The following is a 24384-nucleotide window of genomic DNA, read 5'->3' as shown; positions in this document are numbered from 1 at the left end:
ATGGAGGGCAAAAGAAGAAGAAGGGGACGACGGAGAATGAGGAGGCTGGATGGAGTTACTGAAGCAGTTAGCGTGAGCTTAAATGGACTCCAGAGGATGGAGAGCCGAGGTGGCGCAGTGGTTAAATGCAGCACTGCAGGCTACTTCAGCTGTTCAAATCTCACCGGCTCAGGGTTGACTCAGCCTTCCATCCTTCCGAGGTGGGTGAAATGAGGACCCAGACTGTGGGGGTGATATGATGACTCTGTAAACCGCTTAGAGAGGGCTGAAAGCCCTATGAAATGGTATATAAGTCTAACTGCTATTGCTATTGCTATGGTAGAGGACAGGAAGGCCTGGAGGGACGTTATCCATGGGGTCGCGATGGGTCGGACATGACTTTGCAACTAACAATGAGAAGACGGCCATTGCAAATCTCGCAAAGTCTTTGGGGACCTTGAGAAAGGGAGGGGAGGGTCATTTATAAACGCACACCTTTTCCCCCACCCTCTGGCCCTAAGAGTGCAACCTGCGGACATGCTTCAGCAGGTTGGACTTGTGATTGAAAGACTTGGGGCAGTGCTCGCAGCTGAAGGCGGGGTATTTCTGATGGGTGCGCTGGTGCTGCAGGAAGGTGGAGCGATGCGTGAAGGCTTTGGGACACTGGTCGCAGCGGTGGGGACGCTCGCCCGTGTGAACCCGCTCGTGTTCCTTGACCGAGGTTTCCCACTTGAAGCGCCGGCTGCAGTGGGCGCAGGCAAAGGGCTTCTCCTGGGTGTGAATTCGCAAGTGTTTGACCAGGCAGGAGGTGCGCTTGAAGCGCTTGGGGCACAAATGGCAGGGGAAGGGGGCCTCGTCCGAATGCACCTTGGCATGCTTGTCCATGTCGGCCCGCAGCTTGAACCGTTTCCCGCAGATCTGGCAGCGGAAGGGCCGCGCGGCCGAATGCACCAGGCGGTGCTTAATGAGGTCGGCACAACGGGCGAAGGTCTTCTGGCAACGCTGACACTGGTACGGGCACTCCCCCGTGTGGATGCGCTGGTGCTCCCGGAAATTAGACTGGTATTTGATGTCCTTCCCGCAGATGTCGCAGTGGTGGAGCTCCAGGTTGGGGGTGACCGCTTGGGGACGCTTCCTCTTCGGCTTCCAACCGGCCTCCTTCCTCCTTTTCCGCAGCCTGGTTTTGGGAGGGCTCACCAGGGGGTCCATGAATGGCCTGGAGAAGCGGGACAAAGGGCCACAGTGCACCATTAAAGCCTTTTTCACAGAATTCTTTCGGCCAAAATCTTTGGTGGACGGGATTCACATTATCAGGTACACGTTCACTGAAAATGAGTGAGTGAATAGGGGTAGTTCTCGACTTAAAGTTCTCGCATATGTGTGCTAGTCGTTCCTGACTCTGAGGGGCGGTGCTCATCTCCGTTTCAAAGCCGAAGAGCCAGCGCTGTCCGAAGACGTCTTCGTGGTCATGTGGCCGGTATTACTCGACACTGAAGGCTCACGAAACACTGTTACCTTCCCACCAAAAATGGTCCCTATTTTTTTACTTGCATTTTTTACATGCTTTCGAACTGCTAGGCTGGCAGAAGCTGGGACAAGTAACGGGAGCTCACTCCGTTACACGGTGCTAGGGATTCGAACCGCCAAACTGCCGACCTTTCTGATCAACAAGCTCAGCATCTTAGCCACTGAGCTACCACGTCCCTTTGGTGTTTAGTCATGCCAGCCACATGACCATGGAGACGTCTTAGGACAGCGCTGGCTCTTTAGCTTTGAAACGGAAATGAGCACCGCCCCCTAGAGTCAGGAACAACTAGCACATATGTACGAGGGGAACCTTTACCTATTGATTAAATTGGGGTTCCCAACACCCAGGCCACAATCTGTTCACAACCGGACCGCAGAAGCGGCGGGCGAGTGTGCACACAGCTCCACTTGTGGGCCACAGCGGGCCACACCGTTTGTGCGAACGGCAAACTCACATTCCCGCCGCTCCACAAATGGAGCTCCACATGCATAACTTTCATTGCATCAAACAGAAAATCACGTGTGCCTGTGGAATCAACATTTATGGCCACAGAAAGTCCCTAAAAGTTTGCACTTCACATGTGACACTTAATGATGTCCTTTACTGAAAATACACACCCTAAATTTGACTTTGTTCAAAAACAAAGATTACGTCCTTTAGGGCACTACACAACGAAAGACGACACTCAGCATTAGAAAGAAAGGGGATTTCCTTCCCAAGCTTGTACATACTTCCCTACTGACCTAAAGTTATTTCCAAGCTTATCACCTCCCCGTTTCTGATTTTGTCAACCCAGCTTATACATAGCAGCCGCCTGTAAATCCACATTTCAAAGGCTCCTGGTCTCTTCAAGTGGTTTTCTGTTGGAGACCAACTCTCCACAGCAGGATAGAATAGATGTAGCATCTGACAAGCCTGATTTTCAGCCTCAGGCTTATGTCGTGACTGCAGAAGACCTTTACCATTTCTCAAGAATGCTTGTTCGATTGCAATGCATTAAGCTATATTGCAGTTTCCGCCCCCAACGGACTTAACAGTTCCGATTCTCATTTGAACTTTTAGCCTTTGTCTTTTTTTTCTTTCAAAATAGTTTTTGTTAAACATTTCTACCTTTAAAAACAGAAAGAAAAACACAACAAAAAGAAGGAAAAAACTAGACTAACATAACAATATAAAGCCTTCTGTATCGGAATTCATGTTTAGTCTTTGCAGCTCTCCATTCTACATTGTCTTCCTATCGATGTTAACTCCTCTAATAATGTAATAACAGTAGTACTAACACTTGCAATAATATTAGTTGTTCATATGTCCATTATATATACACTGTAGTCAATACTTTAAGCTTGATAGTAATTAGTAACTTTAGATAATTTTTATTCAATAGTTTAGAATTTAGAATTCTAACTATTTAGAATAGTTTAGAATTTAGTTTAGAATTTAGTTTAGAATTTAGTTTAGAATTTAGTTTAGAATTTAGTTTAGAATTTAGTTTAGAATTTAGTTTAGAATTTAGTTTAGAATTTAGTTTAGAATTTAGTTTAGAATTTAGTTTAGAATTTAGTTTAGAATTTAGTTTAGAATTTAGTTTAGAATTTAGTTAGTTTAGAATTTAGTTTAGAATTTAGTTTAGAATTTAGTTTAGAAAAAAACCCCACTGTTTTGGCTTCTGTTTTCTAGCCTCTTATAAATTCTATTCCATATTTTATAGAAATCTGATTCTTCTTTCTTTTAATTCCAGGATCATTTTGTCCATCTCTGCACATTCGAGTACCTTTCTAATTATTGCTTCATCTGCGGGTGTATTGATTTGTTTCCCGTTTTGTGGGAGAGCAATTCTAGCTGCAGTGAGTATGTGTAGTATTATGTATTGAAGTCTATTTCTGATTCTTATTTGAAATTTTAGCCTTTATCATTTTTTTTCAAAGGCGATATTAGTATTTTTAACATGGGCCTCTTGTCTAACTGCAGTAAGGTATGTTTTACTTCTTAGCCAAGGACATTTCTTTGGGTAGGCGATAACGGGATTTATCGGTCACTAAACAATAGGGTGTATTTTGAGAAAGTCCTTGAATACACTTGTAAGGCTAAAAGCCACCAACGGGGAAATGGGGAAAACCCATGAATTTGCCACTTGTGGAATGTTATAAAGAATCACTGTTTCCTGTTTGTTCAAGTCTCACATGTACTCAACATTTTATTGTTTGATCACCTGCTGTCCGATGCATTACATCAGGGGTAGTCAACCTTTTTATACCTACCGCCCACTTTTGTATCTCTGTTAGTAGTAAAATTTTCTAACCGCCCACAGGGACAGAATCAAACAGGTTGTGTGGGAATCGGCAAGATTATCTAAATGACCTGATCTCCCCAAAACAAAGAATAGCTTTCTTCAGAGCCAGATTTAATATTCTTCCTTCAGCACTCCTCCAGGGCAGGTATAAGAGAACACCTATAGTCGAACGCGTTTGTATATGTGGTAAAGGAGAAGTGGAAGATAATTCACATGTACTATTACACTGCGAGCTATACAGAGCTTGTAGGTCTGCATATATTCTCCCCTTATTGGAGAGATTGCCAGGGAGGGCAGACAATTTTTATCTAGGCTTTCTCCTTCAGGACACTAACCCGGCTACCACATATCCAGTGGCAAAGTTCTGTGCTGCTGCAATGTCCATAAGAAAAAAATTGGCTACAGTATAGTACCATCTTGTACCAATTATCTGGACATACCTTTAACAATCTTTGGACCATAATGTTATTATCCACTTTTAATGTAAATACTTTTAATTATATTTTAATGTATTTTTAATATAGTGTAAAAACAAATGTATATTGCTGGTCTTTGACCGTAATAAAGATCTAACTTACTTACTTACTTACTTACTTACTTACTAACCGCCCACCGGTTCCACAGTAATGGTGATTTTATGAAAACATAATGAAAATGTTTTTAAATAATGCTATGAATTTTTTTAAAAAAGTCAATTAAATTTTAAAAAAGGAAAGTGCTTCAGTATGGGACAAAACCCCTACCGCCCACCATGAAAGCTGGAACGCCCACTAGTGGGCGGTAGGGAGCAGGTTGACTACTACTGCATTACATAAAGAAGTCGTTGTCGACGTACAATGATTTATTTAGTGACTGTTCAAAGTTACAACAGCACTGGGGGAGAGAAATGAATTAGGACCGCGTTTCACACGACCGTCGTACTATTTCCCAGGGTCATGTGATCAAAATTCGAGCGTGCTGGGCATGTATTTACGACACTTGCTGTGTCCCGGGCTCCGTGCGATCCCCTTTTGCGACCTCTGGACAAGCAAAGTCGAGGGGGAAGCCGGATTCATTGAACAACCATGTTACTAATTTAACAACTGCGGTGACTGTGTTAGCGACAGTGGCCGAAAAGATGGTAAATTGGGGTAAAACTTGCTTAACAGAGCTGCGGGGGCGCAGTGGTTAGTGTGCGGCACTGCAAGCTCCTTCTGCTGACTGCAATTGGGTAGTTCGAATCTCACCAGGCTCAAGGTCGACTCAGCCTTCCGTCCCACTGCCATCAGTTTGATCCTGACCAACACAAGGCTGACTCAGCCTTCTGTCCTTCCAAGGTGGGTAAAATGGGGACCCAGATAGTTGGGGGCAAGAGGCTGACTCTGTAAAATCGCTTAGAGGGGGCTGTAAGAAGCACTGTAAGTCTAAGTGCTAAGTGGGAAGGAAGGAAGGAAGGAAGGAAGGAAGGAAGGAAGGAAGGAAGGAAGGAAGGAAGGAAGGAAGGAAGGAAGGAAGGAAGGAAGGAAGGAAGGAAGGAAGGACCGTAGTGGCACAGTGGTGAGAATGCAGTATTTGAGGGTGACTCTGCCCACTGCCATCAATTCGATCCTGACCGGCTCAGGGTTGACTCAGCCTTCCATTCTTCCAAGGTGGGTAAAATGGGGACCCAGAATGTTGGGGGCAACATTCTGACTCTGTAAACCGCTTAGAGGGGGCTGTAAAAAGCACTGTAAGGCTAAGTGCTAAGTGGGAAGGAAGGAAGGAAGGAAGGAAGGAAGGAAGGAAGGAAGGAAGGAAGGAAGGAAGGAAGGAAGGAAGGAAGGAAGGAAGGAAGGAAGGAAGGAAGGAAGGAAGGAAGGAAGGACCGTAGTGGCACAGTGGTGAGAATGCAGTATTTGAGGGTGACTCTGCCCACTGCCATCAATTCGATCCTGACCGGCTCAGGGTTGACTCAGCCTTCCATTCTTCCAAGGTGGGTAAAATGGGGACCCAGAATGTTGGGGGCAACATTCTGACTCTGTAAACCGCTTAGAGGGGGCTGTAAAAAGCACTGTAAGGCTAAGTGCTAAGTGGGAAGGAAGAAAGGAGTGTGATGGCACAGTGGTGAGAATGCAGTATTTCAGGGTGACACTGCCCATTGCCATCAGTTCAATCCTGACCGGCTCAGGGTTGACTCAGCCTTCCATTCTTCCAAGGTGGGTAAAATGGGGACCCAGAATGTTGGGGGCAACATTCTGATTCTGTAAACCGCTTAGAGGGGGCTGTAAAAAGCACTGTAAGGCTAAGTGGGAAGGAAGGAAGGAGTGTGATGGCACAGTGGTGAGAATGCAGTATTTCAGGGTGACACTGCCCATTGCCATCAGTTCAATCCTGACTGGCTCAGGGTTGACTCAGCCTTCCATTCTTCCAAGGTGGGTAAAATGGGGACCCAGAATGTTGGGGGCAACATTCTGACTCTGTAAACCGCTAAGAGAAGGCTCTTAAGCACTATGAAGTGTCATATAAGTCTAAGTGCTTTTGCCATTAACAACGGTCAGAGCTGCCAGCCTTCCATGTACTGTGAGGAGGGGCAGGGAGCCTGGCAGAGAGGAGGAAAGTGAAACTGAGGAGTTGTGGGAAGAAACCACCCCTTCGCAGAGACACTGAGGCTGGTCCTTCACTGCTTCCAGGGCAGCCCTTGGGCCAGGTCTAAGCACCCCGCAGGCCGGATCCGCCTCCCCCCCCCCGGGGCCTTGAGTCTGACACCCCTGCTCTAGAACAAAACTTTGGCGAGGTTCAAGTGCCTGGATCCACCCCTAAAGTTGCTTTTTCAAGAGGCAACTGGACTTTCTGGTTTGTTCTTCGAAGATGTTTCGCTTCCCATCCAAGAAGCTTCTTCAGCTCTGACTGGATGGTGGGGAATGGAAGGATTTGTATTCAATGTTCTGCCCCGAACAGCATGTGCATTTTACGCTGGTCTCTTTACTGCTTCTGGTTGCTAGGATGACTCATGGACAAGGTTCAAAGGAGTGGGGGTGGGTGGGTTTCGGCTCTGGTTAAAAGCCGAGGTGGCGCAGTGGTTAGAGTGCATCACTGCAGGCTACTTCAGCTGACTGCAGTTCTGCAGTTCAAATCTCACCAGCTCAAGGTTGACTCAGCCTTCCATCCTTCCGAGGTGGGTGAAATGAGGACCCAGACTGTGGGGGCGATATGCTGACTCTGTAAACCGCTTAGAGAGGGCTGAAAGCCCTATGAAGCGGTATATAAGTCTAACTGCTATTGCTATTGCTATTACTGACCTCTTTCTCATTCAAATTATTGCTTCAGCTTCTCTTTGTTAGATTGGGACAGAAAGGGGGAGGTGGGGGATGGCATTCCGGCAGCCTTTCTTGCTGAAATGGGAAGTTTTTCTCTGCTCCCAGAGGGGGGGGGGAATCCCCAGCAACTGTGCTCAGTTAGAATGAAAACGGAGATTTAAGCTGAACTTTAAAGTCTTTTTACTCCGAGGAGGTTCAAGGATTTTTAATTGTCTTTTTACTGTTCTGCCCCAGGCGTTGTAGGCTTGCTCGGGGCACGCAGTTTAACTCCACACTTAGAAATCTCTTTCAGATCAAGTTTATTTATCAGGCATTCTTAATAGCAAAAATTACAGTTCAGTGTTAAGATACTTCTGACCTTTCATGATCTGTCCCATCACGTAGTGTAAAAAGACATTAATTTCCTCTTACCCATGCTGCTGGCGCAAAGCTGCTCTTCTTTTGGACAAAGGCTATTCAGAGAATGACCCGTAATAAATCACATTTCCCGGGCAGAGTACCCCGCTGCCCAATCAGGGAGCACAGATGTGATCACATGTTACGGAACTACATTTCCCACAAGGCAGTTCTGCCTACATTTCCCATGAGGTAGTCTCTTAAAGGAGACAGCTCTTAATTCCTACATTAGCTATATACTGTTGGGACAGCACAACAAATGTCATTGACTGGTGCTAATGCAAATACGGGTTGCTGCCAGCGCCCTATTTAACAATAAAATTATATTATTATTGTTATTTGCCGCCCATCTCGTGGCAAGGTGAGATGGTCTGCAAAGACTCTCCCAAAGGGCTCCCCTGCTCATTTCTTCCGGGAGGGAGGAGACCGTTGCGTCGCAACCCGCCACCCCAGCGACCTCACCTACTTTCCGGCATCCAAGCGCTCCAGAGTCTGTTGGTCCCGGGAGCCTTAACTCTCGCGAGACTTCCTTCGCGAAGGCAAGCCGACACGGGAAGAGAGTCGAGACGGCGAAGCTAGATGGGGAAACGTCACGTGAGGGAATATTTCCCACCCACCCCATAGGTTTCCCGGCGAAACTTCCGGGTTTAGAGACGTTAGAGCCCTAGAGCGGTTTGATTTCGGAAACGGAAATGCGTCTGCACTCCCGCTGGAGACGGAAACAGGATGCTGTCTACTTTGCTTTATGGGCATGAAGGGCCACTCTAACTCTTTATCTCTGTGACTGCCCTTTTTTAAAATCTCTATGGCTGAAACGCTTGGCAGCTTTCACAATGAGGTGTGCTCGCGCCTCACTTTTAGGTGGAGAATGGCAGTAGGTTTGGAACGCGCCCTTCTTTCCTCCCGCTGAAAATTAATCTCCCTCTTGCGGCTTTTAAAGCCGGTCACGAGACAAATTCTTGCCTCGGCGCAGATTCATGACCTCATACGGGTCTCTGATTGGCCACTAGGAAAAAACTATAGAGGCCACACCCAGGGAGGGAGGGAGGGAGGAAGCGTCGAAAGAGGGGGCCCTTACTTAAGATGGTGGTCGAATGGATCTCAGTTGAGATGGAAACCTGTAAGAAACACTGCCCTCAACCAAAATGGCGGCCAATGAAAAGAGACGGTCTTCCCCCGCGGCGGCGGCACCGGCACCCGGGACCGATCAGGGCCGGTCGGCCTTGTCAACGAATGGCGTCGCCGAGGGCGAGGCGGAATTCCTCCTGCAATCCGGCGTGACCGGCATGGTGCGAGAGGCTCTCCTAAAAGTGCTGGAAGCCCGGCCGGAGAAGCCCGTCGATTTCTTGGCCAGCTACTTCGAGAAGCTGACGCAGTGTAGCCCCGAAGCGGCGGCGGCGGAGGCCTTGTCGGACGGCGGGGACCCCCAGCGGCAGCTGCGTCTCGACCGGGCCTTGTGGTATCTGGGCCTGGCCCACCATTCTCACAGGTGGGGGCGCAGAATCCCGCTTGCGAGGGACGGGACTACGACCCCCACAATGCAACGGGTCGAGCCACGGGCAGTTCTAAGGGACTCCGCCCGCGGGGCTCTCTGGGAAATGTAGTTTTTTTTTCTCTACAGCGGCCGAGTATGGAGGTGTGGGGGACACACAGCAAGGAAATGGAAATAATGGATTTGTTCTTGGCCGCCTCAGGAACTTTGACAGCGCTTTAATTGTCGGTTTGGGCTAACATGGGGAGGCCCTTCTGGAGCCTGGTAGACAACAAACCTCGGATGCTGCGTAGCCCATTTTGTCCAATTTAAATCCTCCCTCCTCACATTCTCCATATCTGATAAAGGGAGCTTCATCTCACAAAAAGCTGGCGCCTTTATACAATAAAATTTGTTACTCAGAAAAGATGCTACCAGAGCCCTCCTGATTTTTTTTTATTTTGCTACAGCGAGGCAATCACCCATTTCACAATTATAGTTCATTATCAAACATTTATTTATTTTATTTTATTTATGTAGTTTGTCACCCATGTTCAAGGTAACAGCAATAAGAATAACTATGAATAAAAGAATACATGAAGTGGATATAAATAAATGGGGACACTAGGGCAGGGACATTAGGCATGCTGATGCACTTATGCATGCCCCCTTTACGGACCTCTTAGGAATTGGGGTGAGGTCCACAGTAAGCAGTTTAAGGTTGAAGTTGTGGGGTTTTGGGGATGTAATAACGGAGTTAGGTAGAGCATTCCGGACGTTGACCACTCTGTTGCTGAAGTCGTATTTTCTGCAGGCGAGTTTGGAGCGTTTACCTTGAGTTTGTATCGATTGTTTGCCGGTGTATTATTGTGGTTGAAGCTGAAGTAGTCGTTGACAGGTAGGACACTGTAGCAGACAATTTTGTGTACTACGCTTAGGTCAGACTGTAGGCAGCGTAGGTCCAGATTGTCCAAGCCCAAAATTTGAAGCCTGGTGGCATAAAGGATTCTGTTGTGAGCAGAGAAATGGAGTGTTCTTGTGAAATACATCTGGACTCGCTCAATTGTGTTAATGTCCGATATATAGTGTGGATTCCAGGCAGATGATCTGTATTCGGGGACTGGTCTAGCAAAGATTTTGTATGCCCTGGTTTGCAGTACAATGTTACCGGAGAAGAAGCTTTGCCAGATTAGGTTAACAGCTCTTAATGCCTTTTTGGCAATGCTGTTACAGTAAGCTCGGGCACTTAGATCATTTGAGATGAGTACCCCAAGGTCCTTGACAGAGTGGGAGTCATCTACGAGGTCGTATCCGCCTAGCTTATATTTGGTGTTCAGGGGTTCGTTTTTTTGGCAGTGTGTAAGACAGAGTATTTGTTGGTTGAGATTTGGAGTTGCCAATTCTTTGACCATTCAGACACATAATCAAGGTTGTTTTGAAGGGCAACAGCATTGTCGTTGGTGTTGAATAATTTTACATCATCAGAAAGAGGACGCGGTTGCTTTGGAGATGATCACAAAAGTCATTTATGTAAAGTATAAAGTATAAAACATAATTCATAATGATTAAAACATTAAAATAATGTATAGTGTAATGCACAATTAATCATAAGAAAGAATTGCAATTTCATCCACTAAAATTATTACATCTTAATAAACGTAGAAACAGGAAGCATAGTCAGTGACTAAGAATATTTTACTTCACTATTCCGTATGCTGAATATTTTTTGAGTATAAAGAGGGGAAATAAGACTCTGAAGACTTAGATGGTTTTCAAGACTAAAATTATTTAAAAAGCATGAGGAAAAGTGGGAAAATAAAAGATAACTTGTATATTAACAAAGGAAATTTACAGAGTAAAAGATCTTGCTTTTGCATCTTATAGGAAAAGCTAAAGATTAGTTGGAAGAAATTCAATAGGTTGTGTTAGCCATCACCCAGAAATATTCCCCTTTATCCCACCACCATTTATAAACACCAGTATCCATCAATGAAATACTATATTTCATGAACCATGACCACAAGATCTATGAATAATATTAATTTTCATTGATAGCCACCTCTCTGGATGAAATTATTACACTAATTTCTTTAATCCTCTGCTTTTTACTTTATTTACTGCAAGTCACAAATAGTCCGAGCATATTTTTCTTGGCACAAAGCAAATTTGATGTGTTTTCCCAGGGCAGTCTTCCATTTTTATGTGTAGAAGTAACAAAATAATTCTACCATATGTTAATATATTTATAAAATGAAATATATAAGACTTTTGTCGCCTGAGATGTATAGATGTTAGTTGTCACATAAAGTAAACAGAAGTTTTATTGGCAAATCTCTGGTGTGTATGTGTGTGTGTGTGTGTGTGTGTATATATGTATGTATTATATTTGTGCTGATAAATAAATAAAGGGAGACTAGTATAGATCTATTTCAAGCTATTTAGCTCTCATCAGCTAGCCATACCCTTACCGGTATTCCACCCATAATTGGGGCATACCTGGGGTTGTGACTTTAAATAAATAAATAAATAAATAAATAAATAAATAAATAAATAAATATGTGTTTGTGTGTGTGTGTGTGTGTGTGTGTGTGTGTGTGTGTTTTATTTGTATTAATATAACAAAGGCAACAGTAAAAATATTGGGTTTCTGTCGTGATGGACTCTTGTGACGAGCCGATTGACAGATGATGGAAGCAATTAGCTTCCTCCCATAATTGGGGCTTACCAGGGGTTGTGACACTAAATATATATATATATATATATATATATGTATGTATGTATGTATGTATATATATGTATATATATATTTGTATATATATATTTGTATATATATATTTGTATATATATATTTGTTTTCTGAGGTTATATATATACATATACCAGAGATTTATATATATGTAGTAGTCCTCAACTTAACAAACACAATTGGGACCAGAATTTCCACTGCTAAGCCCACAGTTGTTAAATGGGTTGTTTCTGATATTATGACCTTTTTGCCATGGTTGTTAAGCGATCATTGCAATTGTTAAGAGAATCATGATGTAGCTAAGCAATTGTAGCTTCCCCCATTGATTTTGCTTGCGGAAGTCACTTATCGGAAGCCAAATGTGGTCGCAAATGGTGATCACATGACCCCTGGAACGCTGCAGCTGTCCAGTGCATACCAGTTGCCCAAATTTTGATCACTTGATCATTAGGATGTTGCAGTGATTGTAAGTGCGAGAATTGTTGAAAGTCACTTTTTTCCATGCTGTAATTTTGAATGGTTATTAAATGAACGGTTGTAAGTCACTACCTGTATGACACTTCTTAGGAAGAAATACAGAACTGTTTTGCCAATGCTTGATCCTATTTACGGTAATTGTTTGAAATTGATTAGAATCATTGACACCTAGAAAAACTCAGCAAAGCCAATGCCATTTTCTAAAGTTAAAAGAAAGCTATAATTAAGTTCACAATCTCTTGCTTTTCCTAGGTAAAATTAAATTGTCCTGCATTAACAACAATACTGTGGGAGAAAAACAATAACGGTGTAATAATCATACAACTTTAAATGTTTTCGTCAACAGTGTTTTAAAAAATTTAATTTCCAACCATTTCAAACTCAAAACGCCTCACTTTGAGTCTGAAATATCTCTTACTGGGTACAGAATGACTGTCTGGAGGGTTTCTTTTGGAAATTTTCTCTCCAAAATACTGAAAACATTTGTTTTACATCCGATACACTTTCAGACACCCCAAACCTTTTCTTCACTTTTGAATTAGAAATAGCTGAAACTAAAACAGTTAGCCTAGCCCCAAGTAAGTTCTTTAATTCTTTTTTTCTCTTACTTGTCCTAATAAGATTTTTTACTTCAAGTAAGACCCAATATGGAGCACCAATCAATTCAGCCTATTGTTTCTCAAAGTAATACAGTACAGTTCATCTTTCAGCTTTAACGTGATCTAGGCCAGGGGTGTCAAACTCGTCACATGGCATATCACCATTTTTCCCCCCTTTGCTAAATTGGGCGTGGGCATGGCCAGCGTGCGACGCTACTGGCCCGTGGGCCACAAGTTTGACAACCCTGATCTAGGCTCTGTTTCAGGGTAGGCATTTTGGATCACCAGTTAAAGATGCTGGGCTTATCCCCTGTAAATCTGACAGCCCAGGTTTGAGACCCAAGTGCTATGCAACAGGGTGAGCTCCCGTTATTTGCTCCAGCTTTGGGCCAATCATCAGGAGACAGGGAGTTCTTGTCCCGCCTTCGTCATGAAAGCTGGCTTGGTGGCTTTGGGCCAATCCTCAGGAGACGGGGAATTCTAGTCCCGCCTTAGTCATTGATGCTGGCTTGGTGGCTTTGGGCCAATCCTCAGGAGACGGGGAATTCTAGTCCCGCCTTAGTCATGAAAGCCAGTTGATTTCCTTCACTCTCTCAGCCCAACTCACCTCACAAGATTCTTGTGGGGAAAATAGGAGAAGGGAAACATACTGGAAATATCCACCGGTTATTTGTAAAAATAATACAGGTGGGATGCAAACAAATATATCAATATAAATCCAGCTTGGGGGCCATCTAGCAGTTCCAAGTGCCTTACTGTCAACAACCCATCGTGACCAAAACTCACACACGCATGCACACACTCACCAGTCTGTGAGTTAGGACTTTGCTGCTCCAAGACCATCCCTTAACGTTGTTAATTTTCCCCCCACCCTCCTCTTCCATTAGGACGGCCTTTAACAACAACGTCCACTCCACCTACGATGCCCTCAGTGCTGGGGGCAAGGGCAAGAAACCCGGCGTGGACGGGAAGACCTACAGCGAGCTGCTGCAACAGCTGTGCCAAGAGAGGGGCGCCTCTGAGGAGACCTTGCAGCCCCTCCTGCAGAAGGTCTCGTGCCGAGACCACGAGGCGGTGCCCTTCGACATCTTCCGCTACGGCGTCCTCACCTGCCTGATCCTCCTCGAGTTCCTGGCCAAGGCCGACGGTCTCTACGATGCCCTCGACGACGGTTCGGGCGCCGCCGATAAAAGGGTCTGCACGGCCGTGCTGGGCACCCTGGAAGATGCTCTCCACGTCACCGACATGTCGCCCCCCATCCGTTGCTTGGAAGCTGGATCCAAGCTCAGGCCGGACTGCTTGGCGATGGCGATGGACCGGGCGCTGTTGGAGAGGAAAGCCAGCGCAGCCATGGAGAAGGACGAGTTCCTCAAGAGGGCCTCCTCCATCTTTGTGACAAAAGTGAAGTCCGTCCACTGAGCCCCCTGCAAGGAAAGGTGGGGTTCTCTCTGGCTTTCCTGAGGGCCAGAAAGATCTGTGATGCTACAGGGTACAAATGGACATGGGCGTGGTCTGTTTTGGGGGTGCGGGCAAGGGGGATCCCCAGAATTGGTTTGCTTTCTTCCGTTCAGCAGGGCAGCTCCCCTCTAGGGGCAGGGGTGGCGAAATGTGGCCCCTTGACGACCTGTGGACTTCAACTCCCAGAATTCCCGAGCCAGCATGGCTGGCTCGGGAATTCTGGGACTTGAAGTCCACAGGAGTTGAAGTCCACAGCATGGCTGGCTCAGAAATTCTGGGACTTGAAGTCCACAGGAGTTGAAGTCCACAGCATGGCTGGCTCAGGAATTCTGGGACTTGAAGTCCACAGCATGGCTGGCTCAGGAATTCTGGGAATTGAAGTCCACAGGTCCTAAAGTTGCCATAGTTGCTCACTCCTGCTCTAAGGTATGTCCAAAGGCTGGCCCGCCCTCTTATTATTTGTTTACTTATTTATTATTGGTTCTTATTTATTTACTTGTTGAATTATTGACCAGATTTCCTTCAAGAGCTCAACATAATAGATGGAGCACTTCTTCCTCCTATATTTTCCCACAGTGGCAACTTTATATTATTGTTTCTTATTTATTTACTTGTTTACGTACTGATTAGATTTCCTTCAAGAACTCAAGGCAGTAGATGGAGCACTCCTATATCTTACCACAGTGTCAATTTTAGAAGGCCGATTAGGCTGGGGGTGAGATAGGCTGGTCCAGTCACCCAGGAAGTTTTTGAAGACAAAGTTTGAGTTCTTTCCTGCAAGGGCTTCCCCGCTGCCTTTAAGGCACCCAAGTCCTTGGGCATTCACGATCCAGGGGTGATTTGAGTCTTTTGTGGGACCGGGTGGGTTCTTGGCTGTGCCTGCAATGGGGAAGGGCAGTAGGATTAGGACTGTGTATCCAGGCATAGGAAGGGTGTCCAACCTTGGCAACTCCCAGAATTCCCCAGCCAGCCATGGTTGGACACTCCTGTTATAGGACACCCGTCAAGGATCTGGTGGGCAATTTGGCCCTAGTTGCCATCTGAATGGGGCAGAAGGTTGTCCTCAAGTGGCCTCTCCCTGCGTGCTAATCCTGGATCACACCTTGGTATTCTGAGGAGCTAGACATAGAATAGTAGAGTTGGGAGGGACCTAGGAGGTCTTCTAGTCCAACCTCCTGCCTAAGCAGGAGATCTCACACCATTTCAGACAAATGGTTGTCCGGTTTCTTTTTGAAAACCTGCAGTGATGGAGCCTTCACAACTTCTGAAGGCAGGCTGTTCCACTGGTTGATTGTTCTCATCGTTAGAAAATTCCAGAATATGCCAGAAGGGACTCCTGGAGTGCTATTGGGAGATGACTCTGAGTGAGTCTAATTGAACCTGGGCAAGGACCCATATTAGAGATTCCCTTGTGAGTGGAGAAGCATCAATATTTCTCCATCTTTGATTGCATTGATAAGATAACCATCCAGTAGATGCTGTGATCTTTTCTGAATTGGGACAGGCCAGAGGACCTGCAGGTCTGTGAAAAATATTCTAGCTGCCTGGTAGATAAAGTCACTCAAATATAATGTAGATATACAGTTTGGGTGGCTTTGTTTACCATCCCTTCCTCCTGTTGTAACGCCACCTTTTTTTCCCTTTCTTCTCTCCCTCCCTCCCTTCTCTACTTTTCTCCTTCCTCCTAGCCTTTCCCTTCCTTCTTCCCTTACCTTTCTCCTACTCTTCCTCTTCCCTTACCTACCCTCCTTCTCTTCCTCTCCCTTCCATCCTCTTCTCCTTACCTCTTTCTTCTTTCCCCCATCTTCCTTTCATTCTCTCCTACTCTCTCTTTCTTTTCTGTTATTATAGGTGTCTCTTTCAGGTCTCAGTTTATGGATGTTGGACTCAGAAATCCATCATAGCAGGTGTCCAAAATATCTGTCTGCCTTATGCAGAGTTTATTTGGCTTTTATACAGTTTTAACAAGCAAAGCAAGAGCATAGGTAGCAACAGGATTATCGTTGGCTTACTCTCCTTGTCAGACCATCCCAGCCAGGGTAGAATCTCACGTAACTCCATGGTAGTCCCTGGTTCTACTAATTAGGTGAGCTCATAGACAGTTGAGGTAATCGGTTACTAAGATATGGCAGTTTGCTGCGCATGTCTGTACGTAACCTTTTTATAACCTCTACAATGTTTCCTTGGATGGTATTTCTGTTGATTCTTGAGGACATGGACAGGGTACTCCGTGGTGTTAGCTCAACCACCTGTCTGCTGGCTCTGGAGTCCCTTGGGTCTTGAAAGTGGCAGGCAGGCCTTGCTGTAGTGTTTTTCACATTGATGGAGGGATAGGGGCCCTGACCTCAAAAGAGATGGTAGCTTGCCCCCTCAAGAGGCCCAACACTTAGATAACCACCAACCATCTCCAACCTTTGAGAGGATGGTTGGACCGTAGCTGCGGAGAACCTTGGAGGAAGAATATTATGTAGACCTGTATCAGCGGGATTTAGTATGAAGAGGGTCTGGTGATACTTGTAGATGACTTATGGCAAAGCTGGGATGGTGGTGGCCCATCCATTCTTGTGCTCCTTGATTTCTTGGCAGAGTTTAATCTCATCAATCACAGTATCCTTCCACACTAGAGGTTGGAAATTGAGGGCACTATTTTATGACGATCATCTTCCTTCAAGGCTATTGTTGGTGATCAGCGGTCTCTCCCAAGGCCCATGGTCTCCTCTCCTATTTAACATCTACATAAAACTTGTAGATACGGTGATCCACTGGTGTAGTAATTGACGACACCCAATTATATTTTTCAATACCTGGAGGTTCTTACAGGTTTGGATAAGGAGGAAGTGCCTCCAACTCAGTCTTACCAAAACTGAGTAGCTGTGGGCATTAGTGCCACCAAGATCCTGAGATACCTTAAATGAGATCACGCTTCTCTTTTTTGAGGGTCAGGGGCAATCTGGAGGTCTTTATGGATTCACAGCGGCTGCCCAATGAGGAGGTGGCCAAGAAGGACTTGGCCACCTCCTTATCTGGTCCGGCAACTGTGCCCTTTCCAGGATCAGGAAGCTTTTCAAATGGTCACTCCTACCCTAGTCACCTCTTGACTACTGCAAAGTGTTCTCATGGGGCTGCCCTTGAAGACGACTTGCCAGCTTCCTCGGGCCCAGAATGCAGCGGTGCAGATAAGTGACATGGCAGCTCCGCTCCATCAGCTGACCCAGTCTCATCCCGTCTTATATCAAAAATGCAGGAACTAGAAAAGAGGAAGTTATTACTTTAAATTGAAAAAGATTTAAGAACTTTTAATAAAGTGTATTAAACACACAGGATATCTATACCATTCTAGCCCAATGCCAAGATATTTCCAAGCAGCAAGTCATTCAGTGTGCATGTCAGTCCCAGGGGGGCACTAGAAAAGTTGGGTAGTTGTTGAATAGTGCCACATTTGCAGAAAACATTCTTCTCTTCTGGAGGGAAACCTCCATTTTTCCATGTGGTCTTTAGTTAAAAAGGATGTTTTAATTAAAAAAAAATAACAATAAAAAGGAGGTTGAGATTCTGGAAAGAGTGCAGAGACGAGCAACAAAGATGATTTGGCTGGAGATCAAAACATATGAAGAACGGTTGCAGGGATTGGGCATGTCTAGTCTATTGAAAAGAAGGATTGGGGGCGACATGATACCAGTCTTCCAACATCTGAGGGGCTGTCATAAAGAAGAGGGGATCAGCCTGTTTTTCAAAGCACCAGAAGGCAAGAAACAGTGGGTGGAAACTAAGCAAGGAGAGAAGCAACTTAGAACGAAGGAGAAATTCCCTAACAATGAGAACAATTAACCAGTGGAACAGCTTGCCTCCAGAAGTTGTGGGTGCTCCCATCACTTGGGGGAAGGCTTTTAAGATGAAACTAGACAGCCACTTGTCTGGAATAGTGTAGGGTCTTCTGCTTGAGCTGGGTGATGGACTAGATCAGTGGTTCCCAAACTTGGCAACTTTAAGACTTGTGGACTTCAACTCCCAGAATTCTCCAGCCGGAGAATTCTGGGAGTTGAAGTCCACAAGTCTTAAAGTTGCCAAGTTTGGAAACCATTGGACTAGATGATCCCCAACGTCCCTTCCAACTCTGATATTCTGTTTAAGTTCCAGCCAAACCAGTGCATAATCAGTGTTTCTCAACCTTGGCGACTTTTAAGTCCACAGGACTTAAAGTTAAACATCTAGTTAAACATCTCCAAACCATCCACTGCTCCTCCAGGCAACTCCTCCAGTGGTTCTGTCCCATTATGAAGCTGGCGTGTTTCTGGCTGCAACTTAAGGAGCTGGCTATAACTTGAAAACTCCTAAATAGCATGCAGGCTAGCAATTTGAGGAACTACCTATCTCCATGATTGGGAGCCATGTCAGCTGGTACTGCCCGGGCATGGCCCGTTCCTCCTCCACGTTTCTGGCGCGCATGCAGGTGTATCGATCAGCTGTGCTCCGCGCATGCGCCAGTGCCAGAAACCGGAAGAGCTGGTCTTCCGGTTTCCGTTGTGCGCATGCACGCCAGGTAACCGGAAGACAAGCTGACCAGATCACTTCCTAGATAGGCTGCCCGGTGGGCATGAGAAATGAGGAAAAATGAGTTTCCGGGAAATGAGTTTCCGGTTCCTGGCGCACACATGCCCACCGGGCAGCTTATCTTCCGAGTTGCGTCCCTGACAGCCGTGTGGGCGCGCACTCCCTTTTCAGCACTCGGTGCTGAAAAGGTTCGCCATCACTGACCTCTCTCTGGTAGCGTCTGCCTGGCCCTTACAAGCTGACATCAGATTCCACACATTCCAGCTTCTTTCTATCAAACAATGTCAGTTATCAGGACCCTGGAAGCGTGTCTTTTCTGTCATGGCTCCCCAGATGAGGTTATCCCCGAGTTCCATCCATATGGCATTCCAGAAAATGTGATTTTTCGTCCCTCCCAGGCCTTGGGGGCTAGAGTGACCGGAGATTGTTGGAGATTGTTGGTATCTATTCTTGCATTGTTGACCAATTTTGTCCTCGTTTCCTTGCTTGGTATCATTCCTATTTATATGTATTTTTTTTCCCATTCTGTTCAATGTATGGGAATCACCCAGAATCATTCTGGAATCGGGCGGCATCGAATTGAATCAAATAAATAAATCAGCATCATACAAAGACAGAATCCTCAGTTTTAGTATCTTCACCAACATCTACCCTACCCCGGTGCTTGAGCTGAGAGGGAGGAGCTGGCCCAATGCCAACAAATGGGCTTCTGTGGCTGTGGGGCGGACTCGAACCCAAGTCTTGCCACTCCTACTCCAACTTCCCTGCTACATCTGATTGGTTCTTAGGTTTAGAGGGCGGGATTTAGCCCAAAGTCGGCCAATGAGGTTCTGCGCCTGAGGGGAGATTAGAACCCAGGTCTTTCCAATTCCTACTCTAGCCACTGAATAAATAAAGTAATTTTTTTTTTAAAATGGCAAATGTCAACTTGATTTAAAAAAAAATATGGAGGAATTTGATTTGAATGTTTTTAAAGGACACCATAGAAATCATTTCCTTTTCACTGGAAAAGCCTAGCTCTTGTCTAGACTTTTCCAAGCTTCAAAAAGATTTCAGTGCATACAGAAGCAGAATTATTTATTCTCTTTGATCTTTTTTCCACCAAGATTATTATATTCCTGCCTGCAGCTTAAAATCCTCCCTGCTTAATCAAGAATTTGGGGTTCGGTAGCATTGTGACTCATCCTTTGGCCAGACACATCTTATTTTCTGACGTCTAGATCAAACAAAAGTTTTTATCTAGTCCAAACAGTCATATAGACCGTTCAGTGTCTCAGTCAGATAAGACCCTGTTGTTGTTTTTTCCCCTCCCAACTTTTTCTCCGCATTCCTTACTCATCTGAAGCCTGTTTAATCTTTCTCTTTTGTTGGGAAAAGTTTGTAGACTAGCTGGCGACGGTTAAGTGTCCATCAGCAGAACTCTAAAACAAGTGAGGTGAAAAAGAATTGAGACTGAAAGGGAAGAAGAAATTAGATAATTCAGCTTTCAGAGACTTCATCTTTTTAATCAGTGGGTGCCTTTAGATCTGGATTATGATCTGGACTACTGTTGAGCTTAGGACATTGTGTAACACCCCCCCCCCCCCACACACACACACACCAAGTGGGATAACACGGTTGTTAAATGAATTTAGAATAGGGATAGAATAGAATAAATTCTTTATTGGCCAGGTGCAGTTGGACACAAGGAATTTGCCTTTGGTGCATAAGCTCTCAGTATACATAAAAACACATTCATCAAGAATCATAAAATACAACACTTAGTGGTAGCCATGTGATACTAAATAAGCCATCAAAATTGTACTAGGAAACTAAAAGCAATATAAATGGTAAAGATACAAGCAAGAAGGTTATAGTCATAAGTAAAAAGAGATAGGTACCAGGAAGGATGAGAATAATAATGATACAGTATTAGTAAATAATTGGACAGTGTTGTGGGAATTACCATATTTTTCGGAGTATAAGACGCACCAAGATTTTGAAGAGCCGAATTAAAAAAAAAAAGTTTTTGCACTCTGCAGGCCTCCCCAAAATGCCCCATTTTTTGCAAAAACACCCCATTTTTTGCAAAAATGGGCCCTTTTTTTTTTAAAAAAAGGACATGAATAGCCTGTAGGAGGCTTGTAGAGTCCTTGTGGGGGTGGGGCAAAAATGAGCAAAAAATGGCCCATGGTTTGCTCATTTCTGCCCTCCCCAGCCCCCAGGAGCACTCTGCAAGCCTCCTAAAGGCTATGCACGGCCATTTTGGTGAAGGGGGTGGGGTTTCGGGAGGCCAAAAATGCTGTATTCAGTGTATAAGATGCACCCAGATTTTCAGCCTCTTTTTTTGAGGGAAAAAGGTGCGTCTTATACTCTGAAAAAATACAGTAGTTGTTTAGCAGAGTGATGGCATTTGGAAGTTGGGGGGGAAACTGTCCTTGTGTCTAGTTGTTCTGGTGTGCAGTGCCCTATAACGTCGTTTTGAGGGTAGACGTTGAAACAATTTATGTCCAGGATGTGAAGAGAATGTAGATAAAAGTCACAAAAGGTGATCATGTGACCCTGGGATATTGCAACCATTCAAAAATACATGCCAGTTCCCAGGAATCTGAATTTTGATCACATGATCACATGGGGATGATGTGACAGTCCCTTGAAAATGTTGTGTCTTTTTTTCCCAGTGCCATTGTAACTTTATGTGGTCACTAAATGAATCATTGTTAAGTCGAGGATTTTGAAGGTGAGAAAGGAGGAGTGTCTATGGGGGTTCTCAGCCATCCAGGTTATGCTTATCCCAAAAGGTTATTTTCTCCTGATGGCAATAAGGCTTTCTTTTTTCAGGAAAACGTTTCACTTCTCCAGAAGCTGCTTGGATTAAAAAGTGAAACTACGCTAAAAAAAATATAAAACAACGTCCTGTTGTTGTAGAAGGAAAACACCTTTGAGAAAAGCTTAGCACAGTGGTTCTCAACCGCCAATGTTATGATTTAAATCTTGAATTAAATTTTTGGGTCAGCCGTGGTCATGGTCCATGGCAGTGGTGGGATTCAAATAGTTTAACAACCGGTTCTCTGCCCTAATGATTTCTTCCAACAACCAGTTCACTAAACTGCTCAGAAACTTAACAACCGGTTCTCCCGAAGTGGTGCAAACTGGTTGAATCCCACCACTGGTACATGGCCACAAAATGGTATTGCAAGGGGAACTGTGGTGAAGAAAAGGTTGAAAACCACTGGCTTGGCACATTTTGGAGGCAGTCCCAAAAGGTGCTTTTGCAGGAGACAACTGGACTTTCTTAAGTTTTTCCTTGAAGACATTTCACTTCTCATCCAAGAAGCTTCTTCATCTCTGACTGGATGGTGGGGAAATGGAAGGATTTATACTCCTTGCAGGCAAGCTGGTCATTTGCATCCTTTTAGAGAGTCGGTGAGGCCACTTGGAGGTTTATCTGTGTCCTCACCCTAAGCTGAAGTTGGACTACAATACACCATCCAGTCAGAGCTGAAGAAGCTTCTTGGATGACAAATGAAACGTCTTCAAAAGAAAAAACAGAATGTACAGAATCTCCATAGACTTTTAGCTGTGCACTTTGGGACAAACACTTTTTGAATGGTGGAGTATGAGAGTATGAACGGATTTTCCAGAAAACATGCAGACTACAGGAACCATTTGCACTTCAGTTTGAGATGCGGCCAACACAGGCTCATCCTCAACAAGCCAGCTCCTGTCTTCAACAGGGGACGGGACACGGGGCAGAAAACATCCTGCAGTCAAGTAGGCACCCACCCACCCATTTGCATTATTCAGGTGACCAAGGACACAGATAAAGCTCCAAGCGACCTCAACAACTCTCTAAAAAGGATGCAAATGGCCAGCTCTTCTGCAAAGAATATAAATCCTTCCATGTGAAGTACCCGTGGTTCGCTCCTGGGGCCAATGTTGAGAAAAGACACGGACACGAGCTTTCTCGGGATGAGGCGACCCAGATTGGGGTCTGGGAGCCCCTTTTATTGAGATAGGACAAAGGCAGGAGGAGCAATCAGCATGTGATTTAAGACAGCCTGTCAAACTACAATTGCTAATCTACTGCTCAGGGAAGTTCTGTCTATATATGGTCATATCCTGGTCAGGGTGTTTTATCTTTTGGGACTTGTTTTTTCCTGTGTGGTTCAGCGTGGCTGCGCATGCCCTGTTATGCACTGGGCCATGGGTGACCGCTACACCTACACAAGGAGTTATATGACAACACTTCCATTCCCCACCATCCAGTCAAGAAGCTCCTTGGATGAAAAGTGAAACATTTTCAAAGGAAAAAAACAAGAAAGCCCAGTTGCCTCTTGAAAAAAATCATATTTGGGATGTTGGAAGAAATGTCCTTCTGGATTCAGTTCCAAGTGGGGAGAAAGACACTGGAAACATGGCGGCTGTTTGGGAAGATGATTTTCATGGTGGACAGGATCACATGCCTTGAAGATGTTGGGTGAAGAAGAAAAAAAGGAAGAGATGCTGAGAGTCCCTGGGTTTTATACCCTCTCTGGGCTTTTGAAGTTGAGCTTGTACTCTGATTGATTGTCAGACTCCCATGGGGCCATGCAGGGGCAACTCTGTAGGCTGTCCTGAGTCCCAGGCTTGGTTGAGCCTTGCTGGGTGATGTAATCTTTCCAGGTGCCATGTGGTGAGATGGGAAGAGGGCTAATCCTACCTTTGTTGGATTTTGGGGTGAGGGCATTTGCCTATGAATAGACCTAGCTATCCCTTTCTCTCTTCAGTGGGGACATCTGCTATGGGCTATTGAGGAGGGTGGGGGTTATTAAGAGTGAGTCTGCTTCCTGGCTAAAAAAACCATGTTTCTCCATTTCTCATCCAGGGAAATATAATATTCTGCCTTTTTAATATTTCCTCATTTTTCTAGGAGAGGGGTGGCTGCTAACTTCCTACAGGGACAACCATGATTTAGATGACTGAGAATCTCCAGAGACATTAAGAGAGTAACAAAGTTTTTTTCTCTCACAAGCGTAGACCTATGCACATATGAAGAAAATATGAAGAACAGTTGCAAGAACTGGGCATGGCTAGTCCAGTGAAGAGAAGGACCAGGGGAGACATGATAGCAGTCTTCCAACATTTGAGCAGGGGGTTGGACTAGATGACCTACAAGGTCCCTTCCAACACTGTTAATCTGCTAAAAGGAATATTGAGTGTCCAATTTATCCGATCCATTTCCATCCTCAAAATCTATATACTATTAAAACTCTCATTTCTGAAACCTTTAAAACGATGCATAACAAGGCAATGGTTTTTGGGCCAAGTGATTCACACAGGGTCACTTACAGAAGGTCTCCAAAGTCCAGGACCCATGACTCCCAAGGGAATGACATTTGGGGAAATTGTAGTTGCTTTTAGCACTGCCAGGTGCTGCCGTAGTCCTTTGATGCTCATTTTCAACATTCCATGACAGTTTCCCAGCCACTCTCACAATCCCTCACTCCATCCCTCATCCAGCAGCAGCCATTTACTTAGTTATGGGGTTAGTTATTACAAAGTTATGGGAGCTTCATCACTTGAGACTTTCAAGAAAAGACTGGACTGCCATTTGTCAGAAATGGTGTAGTAGGGTCTCCTGCTTGAAGTGCGG

At 45.0% G+C, this 24384-nt stretch overlaps 2 protein-coding genes across 3 annotated transcripts; one reads left to right on the top strand and one right to left on the bottom strand.

Annotated features, from left to right (window-relative positions):
* Positions 1 to 246: 246 nt before the first annotated feature.
* On the bottom strand, positions 247 to 8052 carry LOC148049849 (uncharacterized). Its single transcript, XM_087703276.1, has 2 exons — positions 7931 to 8052; positions 247 to 1195 (listed from the first exon to the last, which is right to left on the bottom strand). Exons 1-2 carry the CDS (start codon positions 7942 to 7944, stop codon positions 496 to 498), a joined length of 714 nt encoding a protein of 237 aa, XP_087559402.1. The 5' UTR covers positions 7945 to 8052; the 3' UTR covers positions 247 to 495.
* Positions 8053 to 8540: 488 nt separating this feature from the next.
* Positions 8541 to 24281, top strand: TPGS1 (tubulin polyglutamylase complex subunit 1). 2 transcript variants are annotated; one of them, XM_087703304.1, is made up of 3 exons: positions 8541 to 8957; positions 13649 to 14197; positions 23662 to 24281. In XM_087703304.1, exons 1-2 carry the CDS (start codon positions 8614 to 8616, stop codon positions 14178 to 14180), a joined length of 876 nt encoding a protein of 291 aa, XP_087559430.1. In that variant the 5' UTR covers positions 8541 to 8613; the 3' UTR covers positions 14181 to 14197; positions 23662 to 24281. The 2 variants fall into 2 exon arrangements, with proteins under 2 accessions (XP_087559430.1, XP_087559429.1); XM_087703303.1 differs by lacking the exon at positions 23662 to 24281 and having other exon boundaries at positions 8542 to 8957; positions 13649 to 17020.
* The last annotated feature ends 103 nt before the right edge of the window (positions 24282 to 24384 follow it).

This window comes from Thamnophis sirtalis, unplaced genomic scaffold, assembly GCF_051295495.1.
Source record: "Thamnophis sirtalis isolate CommonGarterSnake01/CBP01778 unplaced genomic scaffold, rThaSir2_p1.2 scaffold_1, whole genome shotgun sequence".
Taxonomy (NCBI): domain Eukaryota; kingdom Metazoa; phylum Chordata; class Lepidosauria; order Squamata; family Natricidae; genus Thamnophis; species Thamnophis sirtalis.
This window is presented reverse-complemented; position numbering and strand designations above follow the sequence as displayed.